A 20,293-nucleotide genomic window follows, 5' to 3' on the forward strand; every position below is an offset into this window, starting at 1 on the left:
CAGTATCTGGCCCACATCCATTTAACTGTCAACCTACAGTAGCTGGCCCACATCCATTCAACTGTCATCCTGCAGTAGCTGGCCCACAGCCATTAAACTGTCACCCTGCAGTAGCTGGCCCACAGCAATTAAACTGTCATCCTGCAGTAGCTGGCCCACAGCCAACTGTCACCCTGCAGTAGCTGGCCCACATCCATTTAACTGTCATCCTGCAGTAGCTGGCCCACATCCATTTAACTGTCATCCTGCAGTAGCTGGCCCACATCCATTGAACTGTCATCCTTGCTGTAGCTGGCCCACAGCCATTTAACTGTCATCCTGCAGTAGCTGGCCCACATCCATTGAATTGTCATCCTGCAGTAGCTGGCCCACATCCATTTAACTGTCATCCTGCAGTAGCTGGCCCACATCCATTGAACTGTCATCCTGCAGTAGCTGGCCCACGGCAATTAAACTGTCATCCTGCAGTAGCTGGCCCACAGCCATTTAACTGTCATCCTGCAGTAGCTGGCCCACGGCAATTAAAGTGTCATCCTGCAGTAGCTGGCCCACATCCATTGATCTGTCATCCTTCAGTAGCTGGCCCACGGCAATTAAACTGTCATCCTGCAGTAGCTGCCCACATCCATTTAACTGTCATTCTGCAGTAGCTGGCCCACATCCATTTAAATGTCATCCTGCAGTAGCTGGCCCACATCCATTGAACTGTCATCCTGCAGTAGCTGGCCCACGGCAATTAAACTGTCATCCTGCAGTAGCTGGCCCACATCCATTTAACTGTCATCCTGCATTAGCTGGCCCACATCCATTTAACTGTCATTCTGCAGTAGTTGGCCCATATCCATTTTAACTGTCATCCTGCAGTAGCTGGCCCACATCCATTTAACTGTCATTCTGCAGTAGTTGGCCCATATCCATTTAACTGTCATCCTACAGTAGCTGGCCCACTGCCAACTGTCATCCTGCAGTAGCTGGCCCACATCCATTTAACTGTCATTCTGCAGTAGTTGTCCCATATGCATTTAACTGTCATCCTGCAGTAGCTGGCCCACATCCATTTAACTGTCATTCTGCAGTAGTTGGCCCATATCCATTTAACTGTCATCCTACAGTAGCTGGCCCACTGCCAACTGTCATCCTGCAGTAGCTGGCCCACAGCCATTTAACTGTCATCCTGCAGTAGCTGGCCCACATCCATTTAACTGTCATTCTGCAGTAGTTGGCCCATATCCATTTAACTGTCATCCTACTGTAGCTGGCCCACTGCCAACTGTCATCCTGCAGTAGCTGGCCCACAGCCATTTAACTGTCATCCTGCAGTAGCTGGCCCACAGCCATTTAACTGTCATCCTGCAGTAGCTGGCACACAGCCATTAAACTGTCATCCTGCAGTAGCTGGCCCACAGCCAACTGTCATCCTGCAGTAGCTGGCCCACATCCATTGATCTGTCATCCTTCAGTAGCTGGCCCACGGCAATTAAACTGTCATCCTGCAGTAGCTGCCCACATCCATTTAACTGTCATTCTGCAGTAGCTGGCCCACATCCATTTAAATGTCATCCTGCAGTAGCTGGCCCACATCCATTGAACTGTCATCCTGCAGTAGCTGGCCCACGGCAATTAAACTGTCATCCTGCAGTAGCTGGCCCACATCCATTTAACTGTCATCCTGCAGTAGCTGGCACATGGCAATTAAAGTGTCATCCTGCAGTAGCTGGCCCACATCCATTGAACTGTCATCCTGCAGTAGCTGGCCCACATCCATTGAACTGTCATCCTGCAGTAGCTGGCCCACGGCAATTAAACTGTCATCCTGCAGTAGCTGGCACACATCCATTTAACTGTCATCCTGCAGTAGCTGGCCCACATCCATTGAACTGTCATCCTGCAGTAGCTGGCCCACATCAATTAAACTGTCATCCTCATTAGCTGGCCCACATCCATTTAACTGTCATCCTGCAGTAGCTGGCCCACATCCATTTAACTGTCATTCTGCAGTAGTTGGCCCATATCCATTTAACTGTCATCCTGCAGTAGCTGGCCCACTGCCAACTGTCATCCTGCAGTAGCTGGCCCACAGCCAACTGTCATCCTGCAGTAGCTGGCCCACATCCATTGATCTGTCATCCTGCAGTTGCTGGCCCACGGCAATTAAACTGTCATCCTGCAGTAGCTGCCCACATCCATTTAACTGTCATCCTGCAGTAGCTGGCCCACATCCATTGAACTGTCATCCTGCAGTAGCTGGCCCACATCCATTGAACTGTCATCCTGCAGTAGCTGGCCCACAGCCATTTAACTGTCATCCTGCAGTAGCTGGCCCATATCCATTTTAACTGTCATCCTGCAGTAGCTGGCCCACATCCATTTAACTGTCATCCTGCAGTAGCTGGCCCACATCCATTGAACTGTCATCCTGCAGTAGCTGGCCCACAGCTATTTAACTGTCATCCTGCAGTAGCTGGCCCACATCCATTGAATTGTCATCCTGCAGTAGCTGGCCCACATCCATTGAACTGTCATCCTGCAGTAGCTGGCCCACATCCATTTAACTGTCATCCTGCAGTAGCTGGCCCACGGCAATTAAAGTGTCATCCTGCAGTATCTGGCCCACATCCATTTAATTGTCATCCTGCAGTAGCTGGCCCACATCCATTCAACTGTCATCCTGCAGTAGCTGGCCCACAGCCATTAAACTGTCACCCTGCAGTAGCTGGCCCACAGCAATTAAACTGTCATCCTGCAGTAGCTGGCCCACAGCCAACTGTCACCCTGCAGTAGCTGGCCCACATCCATTTAACTGTCATCCTGCAGTAGCTGGCCCACATCCATTTACCTGTCATCCTGCAGTAGCTGGCCCACATCCATTGAACTGTCATCCTGCAGTAGCTGGCCCACAGCCATTTAACTGTCATCCTGCAGTAGCTGGCCCACATCCATTTAACTGTCATCCTGCAGTAGCTGGCCCACATCCATTTAACTGTCATCCTGCAGTAGCTGGCCCACATCCAACTGTCATCCTGCAGTAGCTGGCCCACATCCATTGATCTGTCATCCTTCAGTAGCTGGCCCACGGCAATTAAACTGTCATCCTGCAGTAGCTGCCCACATCCATTTAACTGTCATTCTGCAGTAGCTGGCCCACATCCATTTAAATGTCATCCTGCAGTAGCTGGCCCACATCCATTGAACTGTCATCCTGCAGTAGCTGGCCCACGGCAATTAAACTGTCATCCTGCAGTAGCTGGCCCACATCCATTTAACTGTCATCCTGCAGTAGCTGGCCAACATCCATTTAACTGTCATTCTGCAGTAGTTGGCCCATATCCATTTAACTGTCATCCTGCAGTAGCTGGCCCACTGCCAACTGTCATCCTGCAGTAGCTGGCCCACAGCCAACTGTCATCCTGCAGTAGCTGGCCCACATCCATTGATCTGTCATCCTGCAGTTGCTGGCCCACGGCAATTAAACTGTCATCCTGCAGTAGCTGCCCACATCCATTTAACTGTCATCCTGCAGTAGCTGGCCCACATCCATTGAACTGTCATCCTGCAGTAGCTGGCCCACATCCATTGAACTGTCATCCTGCAGTAGCTGGCCCACAGCCATTTAACTGTCATCCTGCAGTAGCTGGCCCATATCCATTTTAACTGTCATCCTGCAGTAGCTGGCCCACATCCATTTAACTGTCATCCTGCAGTAGCTGGCCCACATCCATTGAACTGTCATCCTGCAGTAGCTGGCCCACAGCTATTTAACTGTCATCCTGCAGTAGCTGGCCCACATCCATTGAATTGTCATCCTGCAGTAGCTGGCCCACATCCATTGAACTGTCATCCTGCAGTAGCTGGCCCACATCCATTTAACTGTCATCCTGCAGTAGCTGGCCCACGGCAATTAAAGTGTCATCCTGCAGTATCTGGCCCACATCCATTTAATTGTCATCCTGCAGTAGCTGGCCCACATCCATTCAACTGTCATCCTGCAGTAGCTGGCCCACAGCCATTAAACTGTCACCCTGCAGTAGCTGGCCCACAGCAATTAAACTGTCATCCTGCAGTAGCTGGCCCACAGCCAACTGTCACCCTGCAGTAGCTGGCCCACATCCATTTAACTGTCATCCTGCAGTAGCTGGCCCACATCCATTTAACTGTCATCCTGCAGTAGCTGGCCCACATCCATTGAACTGTCATCCTGCAGTAGCTGGCCCACAGCCATTTAACTGTCATCCTGCAGTAGCTGGCCCACATCCATTTAACTGTCATCCTGCAGTAGCTGGCCCACATCCATTTAACTGTCATCCTGCAGTAGCTGGCCCACATCCAACTGTCATCCTGCAGTAGCTGGCCCACATCCATTGATCTGTCATCCTTCAGTAGCTGGCCCACGGCAATTAAACTGTCATCCTGCAGTAGCTGCCCACATCCATTTAACTGTCATTCTGCAGTAGCTGGCCCACATCCATTTAAATGTCATCCTGCAGTAGCTGGCCCACATCCATTGAACTGTCATCCTGCAGTAGCTGGCCCACGGCAATTAAACTGTCATCCTGCAGTAGCTGGCCCACATCCATTTAACTGTCATCCTGCAGTAGCTGGCACATGGCAATTAAAGTGTCATCCTGCAGTAGCTGGCCCACATCCATTGAACTGTCATCCTGCAGTAGCTGGCCCACATCCATTGAACTGTCATCCTGCAGTAGCTGGCCCACGGCAATTAAACTGTCATCCTGCAGTAGCTGGCACACATCCATTTAACTGTCATCCTGCAGTAGCTGGCCCACATCCATTGAACTGTCATCCTGCAGTAGCTGGCCCACATCAATTAAACTGTCATCCTCATTAGCTGGCCCACATCCATTTAACTGTCATCCTGCAGTAGCTGGCCCACATCCATTTAACTGTCATTCTGCAGTAGTTGGCCCATATCCATTTAACTGTCATCCTGCAGTAGCTGGCCCACTGCCAACTGTCATCCTGCAGTAGCTGGCCCACAGCCAACTGTCATCCTGCAGTAGCTGGCCCACATCCATTGATCTGTCATCCTGCAGTTGCTGGCCCACGGCAATTAAACTGTCATCCTGCAGTAGCTGCCCACATCCATTTAACTGTCATCCTGCAGTAGCTGGCCCACATCCATTGAACTGTCATCCTGCAGTAGCTGGCCCACATCCATTGAACTGTCATCCTGCAGTAGCTGGCCCACAGCCATTTAACTGTCATCCTGCAGTAGCTGGCCCATATCCATTTTAACTGTCATCCTGCAGTAGCTGGCCCACATCCATTTAACTGTCATCCTGCAGTAGCTGGCCCACATCCATTGAACTGTCATCCTGCAGTAGCTGGCCCACAGCTATTTAACTGTCATCCTGCAGTAGCTGGCCCACATCCATTGAATTGTCATCCTGCAGTAGCTGGCCCACATCCATTGAACTGTCATCCTGCAGTAGCTGGCCCACATCCATTTAACTGTCATCCTGCAGTAGCTGGCCCACGGCAATTAAAGTGTCATCCTGCAGTATCTGGCCCACATCCATTTAATTGTCATCCTGCAGTAGCTGGCCCACATCCATTCAACTGTCATCCTGCAGTAGCTGGCCCACAGCCATTAAACTGTCACCCTGCAGTAGCTGGCCCACAGCAATTAAACTGTCATCCTGCAGTAGCTGGCCCACAGCCAACTGTCACCCTGCAGTAGCTGGCCCACATCCATTTAACTGTCATCCTGCAGTAGCTGGCCCACATCCATTTAACTGTCATCCTGCAGTAGCTGGCCCACATCCATTGAATTGTCATCCTGCAGTAGCTGGCCCACATCCATTTAACTGTCATCCTGCAGTAGCTGGCCCACATCCATTTAACTGTCATCCTGCAGTAGCTGGCCCACATCCATTTAACTGTCATCCTGCAGTAGCTGGCCCACATCCATTGAACTGTCATCCTGCAGTAGCTGGCCCACATCCATTGAACTGTCATCCTGCAGTAGCTGGCCCACGGCAATTAAACTGTCATCCTGCAGTAGCTGGCCCACAGCCATTTAACTGTCATCCTGCAGTAGCTGGCCCACAGGAATTAAACGGTCATCCTGCAGTAGCTGGCCCACAGCAATTAAAGTGTCATCCTGCAGTAGCTGCCCACATCCATTAAACTGTCATCCTGCAGTAGCTGGCCCACATCCATTGAACTGTCATCCTGCAGTAGCTGGCCCACATCCATTGAACTGTCATCCTGCAGTAGCTGGCCCACATCCATTAAACTGTCATCCTGCAGTAGTTACAGTACTACTGGGATATAACTGAACAGAATGGGAGGTTTATGTGTTCCAGACAGACTCGTTCATCCCAGATCAGATATGTACAACATCTGGAGAGGTGTCACGTCTCACCAACCACATCTGCATGATACGATGATGATCCTGTCATAAGCCTGGGCAGATTTGGGGATTTGTGTATGTGGAAGACACCCAATATCAGGGCAGCAGTGAGAGCAGTCCAGAGGTGGCTGGTTGTTGGCAGTGGTACCACTATAGGATCAGCTTGGATAGATAGATGGTTGGTGTTATTTACGTGTCTTAACCGATCGCTGCCTCCCTCCTAGACCGATGTACACAGCTGCTGTTTGTAATGGGGCTCGGCTGACACACACACACACACACACACACACACACACACACACACACACACACACACACACACACACACACACACACACACACACACACACACAGGAGACAAGCAGCGTTATACCGTTTCACCTAACATGCTTGGCAATGATCCTCTGCCAATGTCAGAGAACCTGATTTACAAGAGGACGTAATGGGGGGACGGGGGGACGGGGGGGGGGACGTGAGGGGGGGAATGAGGAACTTTCCTGCCGTAGTAAATGTCAAGATGGATTATTTAATGAATTATAACGACTGTTATTTATCTGTGTAGAGGTATTAGCCAGTCTAAGTGTAATTATAACTGTTATTTATCTGTGTAGAGGTATTAGCCTCTCTAAGTGTAATTATAACTACTGTTATTTATCTGTGTAGAGGTATTAGCCTCTCTAAGTGTAATTATAACTACTGTTATTTATCTGTGTAGAGGTATTAGCCTCTCTAAGTGTGATTATAACTACTGTTATGTATCTGTGTAGAGGTATTAGCCTCTCTAAGTGTAATTATAACTACTGTTATGTATCTGTGTAGAGGTATTAGCCTCTCTAAGTGTAATTATAACTACTGTTATGTATCTGTGTAGAGGTATTAGCCTCTCTAAGTGTGATTATAACTACTGTTATGTATCTGTGTAGAGGTATTAGCCTCTCTAAGTGTAATTATAACTACTGTTATGTATCTGTGTAGAGGTATTAGCCTCTCTAAGTGTAATTATAACTACTGTTATGTATCTGTGTAGAGGTATTAGCCTCTCTAAGTGTAATTATAACTACTGTTATGTATCTGTGTAGCGGTATTAGCCTCTCTAAGTGTAATTATAACTACTGTTATGTATCTGTGTAGAGGTATTAGCCTCTCTAAGTGTAATTATAACTACTGTTATGTATCTGTGTAGAGGTATTAGCCTCTCTAAGTGTGATTATAACTACTGTTATGAATCTGTGTAGAGGTATTAGCCTCTCTAAGTGTAATTATAACTACTGTTATGTATCTGTGTAGAGGTATTAGCCTCTCTAAGTGTAATTATAACTACTGTTATGTATCTGTGTAGAGGTATTAGCCTCTCTAAGTGTAATTATAACTACTGTTATGTATCTGTGTAGAGGTATTAGCCTCTCTAAGTGTGATTATAACTACTGTTATGTATCTGTGTAGAGGTATTAGCCTCTAAGTGTGATTATAACTACTGTTATGTATCTGTGTAGCGGTATTAGCCTCTCTAAGTGTAATTATAACTACTGTTATGTATCTGTGTAGAGGTATTAGCCTCTCTAAGTGTAATTATAACTACTGTTATGTATCTGTGTAGAGGTATTAGCCTCTCTAAGTGTGATTATAACTACTGTTATGTATCTGTGTAGAGGTATTAGCCTCTAAGTGTGATTATAACTACTGTTATGTATCTGTGTAGCGGTATTAGCCTCTCTAAGTGTGATTATAACTACTGTTATGTATCTGTGTAGAGGTATTAGCCTCTCTAAGTGTAATTATAACTACTGTTATGTATCTGTGTAGAGGTATTAGCCTCTCTAAGTGTAATTATAACTACTGTTATGTATCTGTGTAGAGGTATTAGCCTCTCTAAGTGTGATTATAACTACTGTTATGTATCTGTGTAGAGGTATTAGCCTCTCTAAGTGTGATTATAACTACTGTTATGTATCTGTGTAGCGGTATTAGCCTCTCTAAGTGTGATTATAACTACTGTTATGTATCTGTGTAGAGGTATTAGCCTCTCTAAGTGTGATTATAACTACTGTTATGTATCTGTGTAGAGGTATTAGCCTCTCTAAGTGTGATTATAACTACTGTTATGTATCTGTGTAGAGGTATTAGCCTCTCTAAGTGTAATTATAACTACTGTTATGTATCTGTGTAGAGGTATTAGCCTCTCTAAGTGTAATTATAACTACTGTTATGTATCTGTGTAGAGGTATTAGCCTCTCTAAGTGTGATTATAACTACTGTTATGTATCTGTGTAGAGGTATTAGCCTCTCTAAGTGTGATTATAACTACTGTTATGTATCTGTGTAGAGGTATTAGCCTCTCTAAGTGTGATTATAACTACTGTTATGTATCTGTGTAGAGGTATTAGCCTCTCTAAGTGTAATTATAACTACTGTTATGTATCTGTGTAGAGGTATTAGCCTCTCTAAGTGTAATTATAACTACTGTTATGTATCTGTGTAGAGGTATTAGCCTCTCTAAGTGTAATTATAACTACTGTTATGTATCTGTGTAGCGGTATTAGCCTCTCTAAGTGTAATTATAACTACTGTTATGTATCTGTGTAGAGGTATTAGCCTCTCTAAGTGTAATTATAACTACTGTTATGTATCTGTGTAGAGGTATTAGCCTCTCTAAGTGTGATTATAACTACTGTTATGTATCTGTGTAGAGGTATTAGCCTCTCTAAGTGTAATTATAACTACTGTTATGTATCTGTGTAGAGGTATTAGCCTCTCTAAGTGTAATTATAACTACTGTTATGTATCTGTGTAGAGGTATTAGCCTCTCTAAGTGTAATTATAACTACTGTTATGTATCTGTGTAGAGGTATTAGCCTCTCTAAGTGTAATTATAACTACTGTTATGTATCTGTGTAGCGGTATTAGCCTCTCTAAGTGTGATTATAACTACTGTTATGTATCTGTGTAGAGGTATTAGCCTCTCTAAGTGTGATTATAACTACTGTTATGTATCTGTGTAGAGGTATTAGCCTCTCTAAGTGTAATTATAACTACTGTTATGTATCTGTGTAGAGGTATTAGCCTCTCTAAGTGTAATTATAACTACTGTTATGTATCTGTGTAGAGGTATTAGCCTCTCTAAGTGTAATTATAACTACTGTTATGTATCTGTGTAGCGGTATTAGCCTCTCTAAGTGTAATTATAACTACTGTTATGTATCTGTGTAGAGGTATTAGCCTCTCTAAGTGTGATTATAACTACTGTTATGTATCTGTGTAGAGGTATTAGCCTCTCTAAGTGTAATTATAACTACTGTTATGTATCTGTGTAGAGGTATTAGCCTCTCTAAGTGTAATTATAACTACTGTTATGTATCTGTGTAGAGGTATTAGCCTCTCTAAGTGTAATTATAACTACTGTTATGTATCTGTGTAGCGGTATTAGCCTCTCTAAGTGTAATTATAACTACTGTTATGTATCTGTGTAGAGGTATTAGCCTCTCTAAGTGTGATTATAACTACTGTTATGTATCTGTGTAGAGGTATTAGCCTCTCTAAGTGTGATTATAACTACTGTTATGTATCTGTGTAGAGGTATTAGCCTCTCTAAGTGTAATTATAACTACTGTTATGTATCTGTGTAGAGGTATTAGCCTCTCTAAGTGTAATTATAACTACTGTTATGTATCTGTGTAGCGGTATTAGCCTCTCTAAGTGTAATTATAACTACTGTTATGTATCTGTGTAGAGGTATTAGCCTCTCTAAGTGTAATTATAACTACTGTTATGTATCTGTGTAGCGGTATTAGCCTCTCTAAGTGTAATTATAACTACTGTTATGTATCTGTGTAGAGGTATTAGCCTCTCTAAGTGTAATTATAACTACTGTTATGTATCTGTGTAGCGGTATTAGCCTCTCTAAGTGTAATTATAACTACTGTTATGTATCTGTGTAGAGGTATTAGCCTCTCTAAGTGTGATTATAACTACTGTTATGTATCTGTGTAGAGGTATTAGCCTCTCTAAGTGTAATTATAACTACTGTTATGTATCTGTGTAGAGGTATTAGCCTCTCTAAGTGTGATTATAACTACTGTTATGTATCTGTGTAGCGGTATTAGCCTCTCTAAGTGTGATTATAACTACTGTTATGTATCTGTGTAGAGGTATTAGCCTCTCTAAGTGTGATTATAACTACTGTTATGTATCTGTGTAGAGGTATTAGCCTCTCTAAGTGTAATTATAACTACTGTTATGTATCTGTGTAGAGGTATTAGCCTCTCTAAGTGTAATTATAACTACTGTTATGTATCTGTGTAGAGGTATTAGCCTCTCTAAGTGTAATTATAACTACTGTTATGTATCTGTGTAGAGGTATTAGCCTCTCTAAGTGTGATTATAACTACTGTTATGTATCTGTGTAGAGGTATTAGCCTCTCTAAGTGTAATTATAACTACTGTTATGTATCTGTGTAGAGGTATTAGCCTCTCTAAGTGTAATTATAACTACTGTTATGTATCTGTGTAGAGGTATTAGCCTCTCTAAGTGTGATTATAACTACTGTTATGTATCTGTGTAGCGGTATTAGCCTCTCTAAGTGTGATTATAACTACTGTTATGTATCTGTGTAGAGGTATTAGCCTCTCTAAGTGTAATTATAACTACTGTTATGTATCTGTGTAGAGGTATTAGCCTCTCTAAGTGTGTGAAGAGCAGTTAGGGGGGTGGAACTTTGGCCTCCTATGGCAGGTAGGACAGAGTCCAGGCCTATAGTTTGAACAGATTTAAAACACAACAACACATGACAACAAATATATCAAATGTTTTTTTTATTATTTTTTTTATAAAATCGCTTTACAAAATGTTGATTTTTCTATTTGAATCTTGATCTCCTTAAAATGGTGTCAGTAATTACGAGGGTAGAGGAAGAGAACAGGCAGAAAGAAAAGTAGCGAAACAGAAAATCAGTCTGATAAAAAATACCAAACATAGGTGTCTGAATTCACCTGGTCCCAGATCAGTTTGTGCTGCGCTACAATGACCATAACAGGAGTTGGCAAGACAGTACAAACAGATCTGGGATCAGGCTGTGACTGAACCCGACAGAGGCTCTGTTATGTTCCTACTAAACAAAGGCAGGACTGTCTGTTACAGATCAGATGTAGTCACGTCCAGTGTTAGACAATAAGGTCACCTAGACAACGGCTACTGTACAGGTCAGTGTTACTGGGACACAGAGAGATCTTCACTGAAATGGGAAGTCCTCTGTTAAAGGCAACAATACAATCATTCTGAAACGGCTTTCTTTAAAAGGCACATTCATTTCATCCTAGAACAGCAACAGGGGGAATCAGAGGCTTGCATCCCAAATGTCACCCGATTCCCTTTATAGTGCACTACTTTAGACCAGGGCCCATAGGGAATAGGGCCCATAGGGAATAGGGTTCCATTTGGGATGCAACCAGAATGAGAATAGGATCAGAGAGAGATTAGATTTCCGTTCAAACACATATTGTACCATGAGAATTAACCCATAGGGTTCTGACACACACACACACACACACACACACACACACACACACACACACACACACACACACACACACACACACACACACACACACACACACACACACACACACACACCCACCCACCCACCCACCCACCCACCATGTGAATCTATTAATGCTGAGATATCTCATCTGTTGTCTGTCACGTTGCCCACTAGCTCTGGTCCAGGGTGTTAGTGCAGCCTGTTCAGGAGGCTCAGTGTTAGAGAGCAGCACTAATGCCCTGGACCAGAGCTAGTGGGCTACATCCTGGACTGTACAGTCACACCTCACACAGTCACACCTAGTGACACACAGCCCTCACACAGTCACACTACAGAGACCACCAAGCAGTTATTCTGCTGTCACACCACACAGTCACACTACACAGTCACACACCATATAATCACACAGCTCTCACCTACAGTCACACAGCCCTTACCATACAGTCACACAGCCTTCAACTACAGTCACACAGCCCTCACCTACAGTCACACAGCCCTCACCTACAGTCACACAGCCCTCACCTAGTCACACAGCCCTCACCATACAGTCACACAGCCCTCACCTACAGTCACACAGCCCTCACCTACAGCCACACAGCCCTCACCTACAGTCACACAGCCCTCACCTAGTCACACAGCCCTCACCATACAGTCACACAGCCCTCACCTACAGTCACACAGCCCTCACCTACAGCCACACAGCCCTCACCTACAGTCACACAGCCCTCACCTACAGTCACACAGCCCTCACCTACAGTCACACAGCCCTCACCTAGTCACACAGCCCTCACCATACAGTCACACAGCCCTCACCTACAGTCACACAGCCCTCACCTACAGTCACACAGCCCTCACCTAGTCACACAGCCCTCACCATACAGTCACACAGCCCTCACCTACAGTCACACAGCCCTCACCTACAGCCACACAGCCCTCACCTACAGTCACACAGCCCTCACCATACAGTCACACAGCCCTCACCATACAGTCACACAGCCCTCACCTACAGTCACACAGCCCTCACCTACAGTCACACAGCCCTCACCTACAAATGGAAGGGGGGACTGTTCTCTTATCAAAACAAGGGAACATTCTCGGGATGTGAAATCATTGAACATTAAAACATTGAACTGTTGGCACAATAAGAGAAATGCCATGTTAATAATGAATCTATATATATGTACAGCGCTCCCTCAGATAAGTACCTGTTCAAATAAACACTAGCCATGTCCCTGCTAGCATGCTAGCAGATACCCATAGACTTCCATTCATTGCGCTAATGCTAATTAGCATTGGCTCACGGAACTACCTCTTAACTTCCTTCATACTGATCACAGAGACATAAAGATGGAATCTACGAGTTCATCTGACTCTGGGTCAGTAGATAAAGGACCTCATCTGACTCTGGGTCAGTAGATAAAGGATCTCATCTGACTCTGGGTCAGCAGATAAAGGACCTCATCTGACTCTGGGTCAGTAGATAAAGGACCTCATCTGACTCTGGGTCAGTAGATAAAGGACCTCATCTGACTCTGGGTCAGTAGATAAAGGACCTCATCTGACTCTGGGTCAGTAGATAAAGGACCTCATCTGACTCTGGGTCAGTAGATAAAGGACCTCATCTGACTCTGGGTCAGTAGATAAAGGACCTCATCTGACTCTGGGTCAGTAGATAAAGGACCTCATCTGACTCTGGGTCAGTAGATAAAGGACCTCATCTGACTCTGGGTCAGTAGATAAAGGACCTCATCTGACTCTGGGTCAGTAGATAAAGGACCTCATCTGACTCTGGGTCAGCAGATAAAAGGTCTCATCTGACTCTGGGTCAGTAGATAAAGGACCTCATCTGATTCTGGGTCAGTAGATAAAGGACCTCATCTGACTCTGGGTCAGTAGATAAAGGGCCTCATCTGATTCTGGGTCAGTAGATAAAGGACCTCATCTGACTCTGGGTCAGCAGATAAAAGGTCTCATCTGACTCTGGGTCAGTAGATAAAGGACCTCATCTGACTCTGGGTCAGTAGATAAAGGGATTCATCTGACTCTGGGTCAGCAGATAAAGGACCTCATCTGACTCTGGGTCAGTAGATAAAGGACCTCATCTGACTCTGGGTCAGTAGATAAAGGACCTCATCTGACTCTGGGTCAGTAGATAAAGGACCTCATCTGACTCTGGGTCAGTAGATAAAGGACCTCATCTGACTCTGGGTCAGTAGATAAAGGACCTCATCTGACTCTGGGTCAGCAGATAAAGGATCTCATCTGACTCTGGGTCAGTAGATAAAGGACCTCATCTGACTCTGGGTCAGTAGATAAAGGACCTCATCTGATTCTGGGTCAGTAGATAAAGGACCTCATCTGACTCTGGGTCAGTAGATAAAGGATCTCATCTGACTCTGGGTCAGTAGATAAAGGACCTCATCTGACTCTGGGTCAGTAGATAAAGGATCTCATCTGACTCTGGGTCAGTAGATAAAGGATCTCATCTGACTCTGGGTCAGTAGATAAAGGACCTCATCTGACTCTGGGTCAGTAGATAAAGGACCTCATCTGACTCTGGGTCAGTAGATAAAGGGCCTCATCTGACTCTGGGTCAGTAGATAAAGGACCTCATCTGACTCTGGGTCAGTAGATAAAGGACCTCATCTGACTCTGGGTCAGTAAAGGGATTCATCTGACTCTGGGTCAGTAGATAAAGGACCTCATCTGACTCTGGGTCAGTAGATAAAGGACCTCATCTGACTCTGGGTCAGTAGATAAAGGATCTCATCTGACTCTGGGTCAGTAGATAAAGGACCTCATCTGACTCTGGGTCAGTAGATAAAGGACCTCATCTGATTCTGGGTCAGTAGTTTCCAAAATCCCCTTAGTGTCCCTTTAACTCTAAAGATGATTCTAACATCTGATCATGTTAATGTGAATGAGAGCTGAAGATGGTCAAAGAAGAGCCTTTATTGGTCAAAACAGGTGATATGGGTGTTAGTTTTGATAGTGGGTTCGATTCCTGGGACCACCCAGAAGTAAAATGTATGTGTCTATGCATAAAAGGGTGTGTTAGATAGTATATATTGTTATCATAGTGGTTCACCGGGTCTTGTGAGTGGAAGAACGTGGAACAGGGAATAAATTGTGAGGGGAAGAACGTGGAAAAGGGAATAAATTGTGAGGGGAAGAACGTGGAACTGGGAATAAATTGTGAGGGGAAGAACGTGGAACAGGGAATAAATTGTGAGGGGGAGAACATGGAACTGGGAATAAATTGTGAGGGGGAGAACGTGGAACAGGGAATAAATTGTGAGGGGAAGAACGTGGAACAGGGAATAAATTGTGAGGGAAAGAACGTGGAACAGGGAATAAATTGTGAGGGGAAGAACGTGAAACGGAATTAATTGTGAGGGGAAGAACATGGAACAGGGAATAAATTGTGAGGGGGAGAACATAGAACTGGGAATAAATTGTGAGGGGGAGAACGTGGAACAGGGAATAAATTGTGAGGGGGAGAACGTGGAACAGGGAATAAATTGTGAGGGGAAGAACGTGGAACAGGGAATAAATTGTGAGGGGAAGAACGTGGAACTGGGAATAAATTGTGAGGGGAAGAACGTGGAACAGGGAATAAATAAGGGAAACTCAACTGCTAAACCTTTCAATGCAGATGGATCAATATGAAACTCAACTGTTAAAACCTTTCAATGCAGATGGATCAATATGAAACTCAACTGTTAAAACCTTTCAATGCAGATGGATCAATATGAAACTCAACTGTTAAAACCTTTCAATGCAGATGGATCAATATGAAACTCAACTGTTAAAACCTTTCAATGCAGATGGATCAATATGAAACTCAACTGTTAAAACCTTTCAATGCAGATGGATCAATATGAAACTCAACTGTTAAAACCTTTCAATGCAGATGGATCAATATGAAACTCAACTGTTAAAACCTTTCAATGCAGATGGATCAACATGAAACTCAACTGTTAAAACCTTTCAATGCAGATGGATCAATATTGCTATAAGGGATAAGGATGATGAGGGCAAAGGGCAAGATTCATTGTACTTCAGTCAGACACTCAAAGATATTTTTTTGTGAGAGATCACAACCAGATCACAACAACCATAAAGTTAGTCATACCTGGAGATACAGTGAACTGTCAGTTCTGTGGGTTGATCTCTGTACCCTTAGCCTTTTACAGCAGGAAAACACAGACCCCCTACCCTCCTCACCCACCCAAGGCTGGACACAGTACAGACAGTAAGGCCGGCCATTCATCGTTCACTATAAAAGCTAACTAAAAACACAGCAAAATAGTACTTTTCAGATTCTGGCAGCAATTCTGTTGAACCTGTGCATAGTGTTTAGAACCGAACAGAACAGATGGTTAGCTTCTATAAGTAAAGAATTACTCCTCCTTGGCTTTCATTGTAGGGTTTTATCAGGTTGGAGAAGGGTGGGAGAGATTTCCCACTGCTAGACGGTTTACTGGTAGACCATAGTTAGGACTGCAGCATGGACTCTCCTTGACTAGAACGGCGTTGTGTTGGCTCTGAGGAGACTTCATCAGTCATGGACCTCCTCTGTCCATAGTCATGTAGAAAGTTCTACAACAAAGTCCCCCCCAGACGTCCATGAACTAGTTTTCTGTCTGTGTACAGCTCCTACCAAATACAGCCGGGGTTGTCACGGTTACCACCGTTAGCAACAGCGTACAAAGATGGAGAGTGGAAGACGCAGCCCTGTCCTCTCCTCCTCTCTGTTCTTCCCTTCTCTCTGGGAGGGTCGACCGTGGGGTCCTGGCTCCACAGCCCTGTCCTCTCCTCCTCTCTGTTCTTCCCTTCTCTCTGGGAGGGTCGACCGTGGGGTCCTGGCTCCACAGCCCTGTCCTCTCCTCCTCTCTGTTCTTCCCTTCTCTCTGGGAGGGTCGACCGTGGGGTCCTGGCTCCACAGCCCTGTCCTCTCCTCCTCTCTGTTCTTCCCTTCTCTCTGGGAGGGTCGACCGTGGGGTCCTGGCTCCACAGCCCTGTCCTCTCCTCCTCTCTGTTCTTCCCTTCTCTCTGGGAGGGTCGACCGTGGGGTCCTGGCTCCACAGCCCTGTCCTCTCCTCCTCTCCTCCTCTCTGTTCTTCCCTTCTCTCTGGGAGGGTCGACCGTGGGGTCCTGGCTCCACAGCCCTGTCCTCTCCTCCTCTCCTCCTCTCTGTTCTTCCCTTCTCTCTGGGAGGGTCGACCGTGGGGTCCTGGCTCCACAGCCCTGTCCTCTCCTCCTCTCCTCCTCTCTTTTCTTCCCCTGTTCATCCCTTCTCTCTGGTTCTAGTCTCTCTCCACTCCACCATGGAGACAGAGGAGATCAGGCTGGTTATAGTCTCTCTCTGTCCCTCTACACTCCACCATGGAGACAGAGGAGATCAGGCTGGTTATAGTCTCTCTCTGTCCCTCTCCACTCCACCATGGAGACAGAGAGGATCAGGCTGGTTATAGTCTCTCTCTGTCCCTCTCCACTCCACCATGGAGACAGAGAGGATCAGGCTGGTTATAGTCTCTCTCTGTCCCTCTACACTCCACCATGGAGACAGAGGGGATCAGGCTGGTTCTAGTCTCTCTCTGTCCCTCTCCACTCCACCATGGAGACAGAGAGGATCAGGCTGGTTATAGTCTCTCTCTGTCCCTCTACACTCCACCATGGAGACAGAGGAGATCAGGCTGGTTATAGTCTCTCTCCACTCCACCATGGAGACAGAGAGGATCAGGCTGGTTATAGTCTCTCTCCACTCCACCATGGAGACACAGAGGATCAGGCTGGTTCTAGTCTCTCTCTGTCCCTCTACACTCCACCATGGAGACAGAGGGGATCAGGCTGGTTATAGTCTCTCTATGTCCTTGTATTTCTTCCTCAGTATGGAGACAGAGGGGATCAGGCTGGTTATAGTCTCTCTATGTCCTTGTATTTCTTCCTCAGTATGGACACCTGGTCTTTAAACAACACCGGGTCCAGGCGCATATTAGAGTGCACCAGGGGCATGCTGCCAAACCAGCTGGCAAACTTATTCATGCAGCTCTGTCGCTGGGCAAAGTGGTCTGGGTCGGCCCACCGAGACGCTCTGGAGGTCTGCAGGGAGAGAGAGAGAGACAGAGATATTAGTAATGATGGATTAATAATGATACCAGTTAAAGTTGATGGTTTTACTGTAGTTATTGGTTTGTTTATTGTTTCAGTTGATGGTTTTACTGTAGTTATTGGTTTGTTTATTGTTTCAGTTGATGGTTTTACTGTAGTTATTGGTTTGTTTATTGTTTCAGTTGATGGTTTTACTGTAGTTATTGGTTTGTTTATTGTTTCAGTTGATGGTTTTACTGTAGTTATTGGTTTGTTTATTGTTTCAGTTGATGGTTTTACTGTAGTTATTGGTTTGTTTATTGTTTCAGTTGATGGTTTTACTGTAGTTATTGGTTTGTTTATTGTTTCAGTTGATGGTTTTACTGTAGTTATTGGTTTGTTTATTGTTTCAGTTGATGGTTTTACTGTAGTTATTGGTTTGTTTATTGTTTCAGTTGATGGTTTTACTGTAGTTATTGGTTTGTTTATTGTTTCAGTTGATGGTTTTACTGTAGTTATTGGTTTGTTTATTGTTTCAGTTGATGGTTTTACTGTAGTTATTGGTTTGTTTATTGTTTCAGTTGATGGTTTTACTGTAGTTATTGGTTTGTTTATTGTTTCAGTTGATGGTTTTACTGTAGTTATTGGTTTGTTTATTGTTTCAGTTGATGGTTTTACTGTAGTTATTGGTTTGTTTATTGTTTCAGTTGATGGTTTTACTGTAGTTATTGGTTTGTTTATTGTTTCAGTTGATGGTTTTACTGTAGTTATTGGTTTGTTTATTGTTTCAGTTGATGGTTTTACTGTAGTTATTGGTTTGTTTATTGTTTCAGTTGATGGTTTTACTGTAGTTATTGGTTTGTTTATTGTTTCAGTTGATGGTTTTACTGTAGTTATTGGTTTGTTTATTGTTTCAGTTGATGGTTTTACTGTAGTTATTGGTTTGTTTATTGTTTCAGTTGATGGTTTTACTGTAGTTATTGGTTTGTTTATTGTTTCAGTTGATGGTTTTACTGTAGTTATTGGTTTGTTTATTGTTTCAGTTGATGGTTTTACTGTAGTTATTGGTTTGTTTATTGTTTCAGTTGATGGTTTTACTGTAGATATTGGTTTGTTTATTGTTTCAGTTGATGGTTTTACTGTAGTTATTGGTTTGTTTATTGTTTCAGTTGATGGTTTTACTGTAGTTATTGGTTTGTTTATTGTTTCAGTTGATGGTTTTACTGTAGTTATTGTTTCAGTTGATGGTTTTACTGTAGTTATTGGTTTGTTTATTGTTTCAGTTGATGGTTTTACTGTAGTTATTGGTTTGTTTATTGTTTCAGTTGATGGTTTTACTGTAGTTATTGGTTTGTTTATTGTTTCAGTTGATGGTTTTACTGTAGTTATTGGTTTGTTTATTGTTTCAGTTGATGGTTTTACTGTAGTTATTGGTTTGTTTATTGTTTCAGTTGATGGTTTTACTGTAGTTATTGGTTTGTTTATTGTTTCAGTTGATGGTTTTACTGTAGTTATTGGTTTGTTTATTGTTTCAGTTGATGGTTTTACTGTAGTTATTGGTTTGTTTATTGTTTCAGTTGATGGTTTTACTGTAGTTATTGGTTTGTTTATTGTTTCAGTTGATGGTTTTACTGTAGTTATTGGTTTGTTTATTGTTTCAGTTGATGGTTTTACTGTAGTTATTGGTTTGTTTATTGTTTCAGTTGATGGTTTTACTGTAGTTATTGGTTTGTTTATTGTTTCAGTTGATGGTTTTACTGTAGTTATTGGTTTGTTTATTGTTTCAGTTGATGGTTTTACTGTAGTTATTGGTTTGTTTATTGTTTCAGTTGATGGTTTTACTGTAGTTATTGTTTCAGTTGATGGTTTTACTGTAGTTATTGGTTTGTTTATTGTTTCAGTTGATGGTTTTACTGTAGTTATTGGTTTGTTTATTGTTTCAGTTGATGGTTTTACTGTAGTTATTGGTTTGTTTATTGTTTCAGTTGATGGTTTTACTGTAGTTATTGGTTTGTTTATTGTTTCAGTTGATGGTTTTACTGTAGTTATTGGTTTGTTTATTGTTTCAGTTGATGGTTTTACTGTAGTTATTGGTTTGTTTATTGTTTCAGTTGATGGTTTTACTGTAGTTATTGGTTTGTTTATTGTTTCAGTTGATGGTTTTACTGTAGTTATTGGTTTGTTTATTGTTTCAGTTGATGGTTTTACTGTAGTTATTGGTTTGTTTATTGTTTCAGTTGATGGTTTTACTGTAGTTATTGGTTTGTTTATTGTTTCAGTTGATGGTTTTACT

At 43.7% G+C, this 20,293-nt stretch overlaps 1 protein-coding gene across 6 annotated transcripts in view; it reads right to left on the minus strand.

Annotated features, from left to right (window-relative positions):
- Window positions 1-11,165: 11,165 nt before the first annotated feature.
- The window catches only part of LOC106606169 (exostosin-1a), a 126,335-nt gene continuing 117,207 nt past the window's right edge, over window positions 11,166-20,293 (minus strand). The window contains exons 11-13 of one of the 6 annotated variants that reach the window (XM_082976006.1): window positions 14,609-18,012; window positions 12,911-14,548; window positions 11,166-12,762 (exon numbers count right to left, since the gene is read on the minus strand). In XM_082976006.1, coding sequence (XP_082832132.1) covers window positions 17,827-18,012 — 186 coding nt within the window. In that variant the 3' untranslated portion in view covers window positions 11,166-12,762; window positions 12,911-14,548; window positions 14,609-17,826. Of the gene's footprint in view, window positions 14,549-14,608; window positions 18,013-20,293 lie in introns of all 6 variants that reach the window. The other 5 variants (XM_082976002.1, XM_082976003.1, XM_082976005.1 and 2 more) reach the window with 5 other exon arrangements.

This window comes from Salmo salar, chromosome 05 (assembly GCF_965601325.2).
Source record: "Salmo salar chromosome 05, fSalSal1, whole genome shotgun sequence".
In the NCBI taxonomy this organism is placed as follows: domain Eukaryota; kingdom Metazoa; phylum Chordata; class Actinopteri; order Salmoniformes; family Salmonidae; genus Salmo; species Salmo salar.